At 34.3% G+C, this 9774-nt stretch overlaps 1 protein-coding gene across 1 annotated transcript; it reads left to right on the top strand.

Annotated features, from left to right (window-relative positions):
- On the top strand, positions 3233 to 4004 carry LOC109834734. The gene has a single exon (XM_020402757.1). The coding sequence runs from the start codon at positions 3233 to 3235 to the stop codon at positions 3941 to 3943; it is 711 nt and encodes a 236-aa protein (XP_020258346.1). The 3' UTR covers positions 3944 to 4004.

The following is a 9774-nucleotide window of genomic DNA, read 5'->3' as shown; positions in this document are numbered from 1 at the left end:
GATACAGTTCTCCTTCTCTTTTTCAAAATGCTACTAGACTCATCAATATCAACATCCATCTTTGATTCATTGCTGCCAGCTCTACTGCAAACAATGTGTTTAAGAAGAACTGTACCGTCCTCATGTTTCTTCTCCGTATGCCGTCTGATCTCAAACCCACTTTTACGTCCATACTCTCGGTAAAACTCTATACCATCCTCTAGTGAGCGAAAGCTTTGGTTTAGATAAGGTTTAACTTCAGCTTCAACCCGAGGTTTCCAATACATACCACCACCTGGTGATTCAAAAGGAATAGAGCTAACTTCGTCCATTCCATCTTCTCCAAAATCACTGTCCGATGCATTTATAACATGTGGTATGTAAATTTGTTCATTGCTGCCTACAACTGAAAATAAAACACCATCAATCATATGTGTTGATATACTGAATCTGGATTTACCGCTATCCATTTAGATCAAATGAAAACATCTTACAATATAAAAATTACTTGACTTATTCTAACAAGATCAAAGAAAATGGAAAAAATTTAAAACCCTCACTTTCCTAACTGAATCGAGTAGATTCACCCAGTGAATCACGATTTACATAACTGAATCGAGTCGATTCACCCAGTGAATCGCTATTTACAAAACTGAATCGAGTCGAATCACCCAGTGAATCGCGATTCACTCAACTGAATCGCGTAGATTCACCCAGTGAATCTCGATCCACTCAACTGAATCGCGATTCACTCAACTGAATCGAGTAGATTCACCCAGTGAATATCGATCCCCTCAACTGAATCGCGATTTACAAAACTGACTCGAGACGATTCATCCAGTGAATCACGATTCACTAAACTGAATCGAGTAGATTCACCCAGTTTATCTCGATCCACTCAACTGAATCGAGTATATTCAACTAGAGTGCATATTGTATAATCCAGACCACCAATATTTACCACTATCCATTTAGAACAAATGAAAAAATCTCGATTCAATGCATCAAATTCTCCATTTAAAACTCCATAAAATGTTTAAGAATGTAAGCTACAAGATAATAAGTCATATGACTAAGTTTTTAAATACTGAATCTAGTTCCATTACAATGAAAAAAACTAGACCATGCACACCTGAATTCAAGCTCTCCATTTCAATCTCCATAAAATGTTGAGCAATGTCCAGCTGCTGGACTTCGAACAAGAGAGCTGAAGAACGATGAATGAGAGCTACTGGACGTTTTCTCGATGAACGAGAGCTGAAGAACGATGAACGATGAACGAGAGCTGCTGGACGATTTCTGAACGAGAGCTGAAGATCTGAAGGACGATGAACGAGATAGCTGCTGGACAATTTCACGATTAAAAGCTGCTGGACGATGAACGAGAGCTGATATTCGTGACTGTTGGGTTGCCTGAGACGTAAGATTGCACGGGGAAATGGAGAACTCAACAGAAGCATTAATTACCTCTCTTTGGGTGCTGTTTATTTTACCAGATTACCCTCATGCAGCTTTAATCTCAGCCATTGGATGAATCTAGATCCAATGGAGAGGAGAGGTTTTTAGTTTTTACGATAGTGAGGTTTGTATTTGAACCTCTCCCTATATATATATATATATATGGTTGCATAATTTCCCAGCAGTCTTGTGTCTCCCAGTTATCACCTTGGTTATATACACTAGAAACTTGAAAACGATAATAGCATGAGAAATCTAGGTCTTTGTTCACTAGATATACGCAAATAAGCTCTACCTGAATCCAGTGTAACCAGATATACGCAAATAAGCTCTACCTGAATCCAGTGTAACCATTTGTTCGTTTAAGACAAATTTAAGTATGATTTGGTAACATTTAAGTAGATCCCAAGTAGTAGGCCTGCTTACAAAGTCTCAAGCTCTTAACCCGCCCATAAAAGATATTATCGGAATATGTCTATATACTTGGGGAATGTTTCAGCGGATCTCAAGCACTAGGCCTAGCTACGAAGTCTCAAGTCCAGAACCGACCCATAAAAGATATCACTACCCATCCCAAATTCCAGCCCACAGTAATTTTTTGAGAAAAAACAACGAAAACAGAAAAAACACACTGCTTAATTATTTGTTTTTCGGTTTGACGTGAGAACTTCTCCACAATCTGGGTATCAAAGCCCCACGTAATTAATTAGAGTTTTGTCGAGTCTATCAAATCTTTAACATTATGAAATTATTCTCTCAAACTTCTCCAAATGTTATAATAACTTACCTATTCCTCTATACTTAAAAAGAAAAACCCAAATAATTACCGTTCATACTACAGTAAATACTGCAGCACAGACAATAAATCAAACCTAGTACTCTGCAGCTGATGTTTATCATAGAGTAACTTACTGAAATATAAACAGTAAATTAAATAAAAATATATTAAAACTTGGATCATTCTTTAAGTATAGAGGAGTAGATATGGTTTTCTAAATCAAATGCATTAAAACTTGGATCATTCTTTAATAAGTATAGAGGATTAAATATAATTTCTAATTGTAAGCAAACAATAATTGCATTAAATATATTAAAGCTTAAAAGGAGTAAAATTCAAAATACGGTATTAGAAAAACGAAAGGTCATGCTTTGCACGGGGTGCACACTAGTTCTTTGAATAATAGCAATAGCGGCCACAAATGATTTTAAGGACCAAAAAAGTGATTTCAATTCGAGGAACCAATTTCAAAGAGTAAGGGGCTGTTTGGTTGTTGTTGGTAAAATTGTGTATTTATGACACAACTTGGAAAGTTGTTGTCCACCTCATCAATTTTACTTTTATACTTTTCTTTGTTTGTTTTTTTATTCCATTGGAATCATAAATTGCTTGTTTGGTTTGCAAATGTAATTTTAATTGTTTGTTTGGAAAGTGTAAAAAGTGGTCCCTACTCAAATGATCATATTGGTTGGAATTATTTTTTATTATTTTTCCTGACTTTAATATCAGCTTTCTCCAAAAATCATGTCTTTTGTTTATGAAATCACTTTACAAGCCACATCAGCAAATGAAATCACTTTATACTATTTTTACAACCACAAATAAACAATTGAAAGTGATGAAAGCTAACATTGAGACCCACTTGTTTACACTTTCCATACTTTTACGTGGTGAAAACATACAACCAAACAACCCTAAAAGATGTAAGGGGCTAAATACCCAAAAAAAAACCAACACAAAAAGGAAAAAAGGTGCTCCTCCCGAAGTCTCCCCTTCCCCCAAAAACGAAGTACTCCCATGGAGCGGCACATTCACCGCTTCCTCTCTCAACCGCCTCTCCTCCGCTCATCGCACGCTGTCGCCACCCTCTCCCTCCTCCACCTCCTCTTCCACAACTCCTCCTGCACCGCTCTCCTCCTCCTCCCATTTCTTACCTGGGCCCTCCTAGCCTTGTCCACGCTCCATCCCTCTTCTTCTCTCATTCTTTGGCGACCCCCCCCCCCGCTCCTCTCCCCCGACCGCCGCTTCAAAAAGCTCTCCTCCACCTCCTTGTTCAAGAAACGCTCCCACTCCCTCTCCCTCATTTTCGAAACCCTAAGTTCCCTTCACATTCTCTCCAACTACTCCCACGTCCTCGTCCTCTCCGCCGGCGCCGGACACGCCGTCGTCGCCCTCCACTCCTCCGGCGTATCCGAAGTCACCGCCGTCGACATCGTCGACTTCCCGCCGTTTGTCAATAGAGCGGATCCGCATAATTTGCCGTTCTTTGATGGAGCTTTTGATCTCGCGTTTAGCGATGGATTGGATGGGGCGTTGTTTCCGGCGAGGTTTGCGGCGGAGATGGAGCGGACGGTGAAGAAGGGAGGGGCGGAGGCGGTGGTGGTGGAGGATGTGGAGGGGGTTGAGAGGTTGTTTCGAAGGTCGAGCTTGGTTGAGGTTAGAAATGTTACTTTGGTTGGATCTGAGATGAGTTTGATTGTTATGAGGAATAATGGGAATCCTCCTTGAAAAATTCCATTCCATTTGCATTCAACTATTCTTTGATCACTTCTTCTTTTTTTCTTATGTAGATCTGTGCTTTGTGTATTTATATTTGATTTGATTCTTGATGTTTATAGATTTATGTGCATTCTTCTTATTACGAGCGCTTGTAGATTTTGATCAGAATTTCTTTTAGTTTATTCAAGTTCTGTTTATAGCATTGATGCTGAGGATCCAACCTAGTTCTAAGACTACTACAAATTGTATGGGTTTGTGTAGTTAATTATCTTTGGGATATCATGTTTTCTCAATTCTCACCTTTCGATTCTTTGAAAATCCACTATGCTAATTTTGTGTGTTAAAAAAATATCAAGGGAGAGAATGTATCGATCATTGACCTATGTTCATGTGTAACTTTTATGTAGAAGAGTAGCCATGGATCAGTTACACTTGCAATTGAGTTTACTCTGGCACCATAAGCACAGCAAACAATAGGAAAGGAACAAAATCAAATAAAGGTGCAAAATACAATAGATGATTAAATTATGAAATAGATGCTGAAATAATAATGAGGAAATGCTGTCAAATCCACTAACTAAACTCTTATCTGCAAAGAACATACTAGTAGACTGACCTAATCAATCGATCTAACTAATCCTTTCAGATCACTATAATCAACTAACTCTAAATTTTTTATCTACATAAATAAAGAAAAATGTAACTGATCATAATTGACTTCAATTTTCTCATATTGTTTTTTGGAAGAATTTCCAGCTTTGTACTATATGGGCATCACAAAACTTCTGTAAAGCCTCCATCCATCGCATTTCATTCCCGCTTGAAGGAAATTAATATACTGAGGTTGTCGACTACTTTCCTTTTTGAGCTTATTGATGCCCTTTGTCTCATTTTCCACTTTTCTATTTCCTTCAATCAATGTCGACATTTTTACATCACCACCACTGCCTATCATCTTGACCTTCGAGTGTTTGTGCCATGAACCCACTAGACTGTAGTCTTCTGTTCGGCACAGTTCGGCGCAGTCCATTTTCTTTTTTATGTAGCAGATTATAGCCAAGAAGGTCATCATTGAAATAAGTATAATCCTAATACAAAACCACTATTGAACATCTAGTAACCCCTTTTTTTGCAAAATGGCCTATTATGTATATAGAAGATTTCCTTGTATACCAATAATTTTACTCCCTTTACTTTTAAACCCACATAACTCTCTATGTTCTCATACTTCACTTACCTTTAAACCGAAAGTGAAATACACTAATGTTTACATACTATAAGGTGTATAGCAATATTATTTAAAAAAATGATGTATTAACAATATACTATAAGGTATATAACGATATACTAGATGATGGCCCATACCTAACTAAAACAAAAGCTTATTTTGGGTTTTTTTGAAAAAACCCCTCCACTATGGGGGTGTCTCGGAAAACCTCCCTTAACTATTTTAATTCGCGTGAACCCCCATCAAGTTTGGGGCTATTGTGGATAACCCCCTCAACTTTAAAAATTTGAGAAAACCCCCTTCACTATGGGTTGTCTCACAAATTCCTTCTATTCTTTACTCTTCTCTCAAAAAACTTCATTGACGTCATTACTTAAAAATGTGAAATGACCTAAATATCCTTTTGAAAGAAAAACCATTTTAATTGAAATGAAACCCCCAACTAGTAGAAAAAGACCCTAAGTCTTTGTGAAACAAAAGCTTCCTTTCTTTTTATTATTGATTGAAATAAATTTTAATAGGATAATTTATAGCATATTAATTGTAAAACTTTTATTGCATGTTCTTATTTCACATAATTAGATATATGAATATTTATTATGCATTGTCATATTTGAACACATTTTTAAGTGATGCATAGTATGCAATATTTTAAATATTGGTTATTCGAAATATATATGACGGGTAAAATTCATATCAGATCCTGATAATGCATATATAATATAATGTCCTAAAATATAATCTAAGCACATTTAATGAAATATTGAGAGAGGGTTTTCGATAGAGGTCGTCGATAGAGGTTTTTGAGTGAAAGGGTAAATTGCACTAAAATATCGTATGTTTCACTCATTTAGCACTTATATAGCCTCAGTTATTTTTAGGAGCATTTATATACCCGAGTTGTTTAAAATTAGCACTTTAGTACCCTTTGTTATGCAAACATGAAGATTTTCATCCGAAAGTTTTTATATAACATTCACATATTAATTTTGGAGCTTTCTAGTCATTATTATTTGTTACTGTTAATCCCACCCAAATTCTAATCTAAATATATTTTGATTCTATTTGAAAAATAAAATTTTGATAGATTTAACATTGAGTTCAGCAAATTTAGTTAGAAAACTTTAAAATAGCAATGAATATTATAGGAGAACTTTCGGATAAAACTTTTCATCTGTGCATAATAGATGGTACTAAAGAGCTAATTTTAAACAACTCAAGGTATATAAATGCTCCAAGAACTAACTGAGGGTATAAAAGTACTAAATTAGTGAAATATTAGGTATTTTAGTTGAATTTAGCCATTATGAAATATGAAATTACAAATCTATAATGACAAATATCATTTTCCTGAACATTCCCCTGATTTTTGCAATTGAAGATATTTTTGGATAATATATAACTCAATGATCATAATTGGAAACTATTGAGTATCATTAAAATCAAAATTAAGACTCCGTTAATATAAATTTTTATTTAATGATTACAATTATAGTTAATCTAAGAAATTGGAATTCCATTTAAGATAACATTTGAAACATGTTTCATTTAATCTAATAAAATATTAAGAAGAGACAAATATTTCTACATCTATTTTAATTATTGGCTTATAAGGTGAGATAATGAACATAACAGGACATTGTTGACGTCAATAATATTTAAAAAGAAAGGATAAGTTTGTCATAGATAAAGCATGATCTCAATTCAAAATGTAAATTCTATCTGAACATGATGAAATAAATGCATTGAAATGTATCCTAAAATGACAACGATCAACCTTAAATGGTTTATTTGCTAAATGTAAAAAGTCTAGGACCATCAGAAACCTGTATCTAGCAAAATCAAAAGGCCCATTTGAGGGATAAATAGTCAAAATTGTCATTGAAAGAAGAAAATATATGCAACTCCATTATAGTTAAGAAAGTAACTTATCAAAGAATCTGAAGCAAACATTTGAGTAGAAGATTTTACCCCCTTGCCAAACATGCCTCCTAATCTATCCTATTTGCAAATTTGACCCCCTCGCCAAACATGCCTATTTGCAATAATCCTATGTTCCATGATGTCTCCCTAAAGATATCCCTATCATCTCACACTGTGAATTTTTCTCTATTTGATGTAGATAAATGAAAATAGACAGATTTATGGGTAGAAGATGCAAAGGTAGATTTGGAGGATTATAAGTAAAAAGAACCAAAAAGAAAATCAGAGGCATAACATCTAGTGTTGGTGGTGCATACTTGTATCTTTGAGCTTCATCATATGTAAAATCAAGGATCTCAGTCCCCTTTCTATGCCTTCTTGGTTGAGGATCATCTTCAACAAAGAATTTTGATGGCTTTTTAAGCTACAACATAACAAATTAGATCAAAAAATTTGTTGAAATGTTTGTCTTCTTATCAACAAAAAAGTGCATCAATGGAGAATGTTAGGATTCAATTTAGAAGCTATCGCTTTAAGTGATGATATATCTTTCTACCATCTCTATTTTCTTTTTCAGATTGTCTTCGAGTATCTCCGACGCGAGTGATTTTATTTAAAAAAAAACTTGGCAACTATATCATCTTCATTATCTGCGATTCTCTGAGCATATGAAATAAAATTTTGTTGGATTTTTTGATTTTTTACATTAAATTAAGATATTTGGTCAAAGTCATAATATAATATATCAAGCTCCTATCAATTGTTAGTCTTTTTTTTCTTGTAGGTAAATTACAAACCTTAAGCATATCTATAAATATGGTTTATCACATTGAGTTGCAGAAATTGGACATCAATATGTTGTCAAGGAAAATAGAAATTGAGTTATCAAGCATACAAAATTGCAATAAGAATTTAGTAATATTGCCAAATTTTATAATGATCAGAGAGATAACTTACAGAGAATGTGTTTGTTAGGACTTAAGGCTAAAAATTGCTAGTTCGTTGATGCAGTTACCCTCAAATTCCTCAAAATTTTGTTTTAAGCCCATCAATTTCAAAACTAATCTAAGGAAAACAGAAAGGAAAATTTTCCATCAATTTACAAAATATTCCAAGTAAGGTTTGCAAAACTATGAGCACATCACAAATCAAAATTTAAGCAAGAAGAATAAATAATAAATAACTTTTCTAAATAAAAGGAAAGTTGGGATTCACAACATTTACCTCATTATCTACCTTTGAGACAAATGCATGATTGTTTGGCTCCTAAACATCCTATTAGACCTCCAACTAGGGAAAAAAAGAAGTCAACATCCAACTGGAAGTAGAGTAGGTGTTTATGTTGTAATTAGCCATTTCAGAATAATGTTCTATAAAAAAATTGAGCCAACAATGTAGGTTTAACATTCTAAGATATAGAAAACACATAGATTTAGTTAAAACTAGATAATCAATCAAAGTTATTTTGCTATTTTTAACTATAAAAGAAGTAGATACTTGAGTATTGCTTCCCTTTTTGTCTGTAAAATTTGAGTGAGTTATATTCGAACCTAAATCAGAGAGGATAACTAAACACACAATATCACTTGAGTCTTGACCAATTGATATGATTAGAAGTTCAAGTTTTAAATTAGAAAAGGAAATAAATTAGAAAATTACCATTATCTCATCTAAGATGGGCTCTCCATCTGATTTATAAAGGAAATAGGATGAATTAAGATTTGTATAAAAAAAATCAACGAATCACTGGTTTTGGAGAAAGAGATATTTTTAGGAATTTTGTTTCATACTATTATAAAAGTGTGGATTTGGGCTTCTTCTTCCATTGGTGTTCCAATCTGAACTTGGAGTTGGAATCTTCGTCTTCTTCAAAGATAAGGACCTTAATGTCGAAGCACGGTCCGTTACTATATTCATCTTTTGGCGATAGTCGGAGGATGAAGCTGATGAAGGGAGAGCACATGATAACTGGGCGTTGCCGGCGGAAAATAACTTTTCTAGATCGGATTTCATTGTCACTGAGTATTAATGAGGAAATAAAAAGGAGAGCTTAGTTTCTATCCTCTCCTCTCCTTTTATTTTTTTGAGAGTAATGGGAGTCATTGCTCTCTTTTTGAAATTCGAAATTGTAAAAATCAAAATCTTGTGAGTTGCACAGAGTTCACGTGGGATAGATGAAAATTGTGTCGACTTTTCTTGAAAAGAGAGAATGAGTTATTATTAAGAGAGGAGATGAACTAGAGCGGTTTTTCTGAGCTAAGTAGGATAGAGTTGTCAAGGAGACACCCAAAATTTACTGTAGCAGTTTAAGGTTCTGCAGTAATATTTAAAGTAGTGGATATTACCTCAGCATAGAACTATTGGCCAAAAGTATTCGTTCACGACGAGACAAACCAAGCCATCATACATTTGGATAAATAACAAAATATACAAATCTATAAAATAATACTTTATTAGTAAAAAACCGTCTCTAATTCTTATGCCTTCACTTTGTTATCCACATCTGTTAACAGGTGTTAGTACGTGCACCTTAACCTGTCTTAGTTGTCACCCTCACTTAATCTCACCTTACTCCTATCCTATGCCCTTTAAATACTAAAATTGAAAGAAAATTCTTAGACATATTTATTGTCAACTGTTATTTTCATGCAAAGTACAATCACACCGAGAGTTGTGGAGAAGTTGCAAG

Source organism: Asparagus officinalis, chromosome 3 (genome assembly GCF_001876935.1).
Source record: "Asparagus officinalis chromosome 3, Aspof.V1, whole genome shotgun sequence".
In the NCBI taxonomy this organism is placed as follows: domain Eukaryota; kingdom Viridiplantae; phylum Streptophyta; class Magnoliopsida; order Asparagales; family Asparagaceae; genus Asparagus; species Asparagus officinalis.
The sequence above is the reverse complement of the archived record's forward strand: the minus strand, read 5'-3'. Positions and strand labels throughout refer to the sequence as shown.

Bases quoted from the DNA above. Each gene is read 5' to 3' on its own strand.
- LOC109834734 (XM_020402757.1), top strand. From the start codon at position 3,233: ATGGAGCGGCACATTCACCGCTTCCTCTCTCAACCGCCTCTCCTCCGC.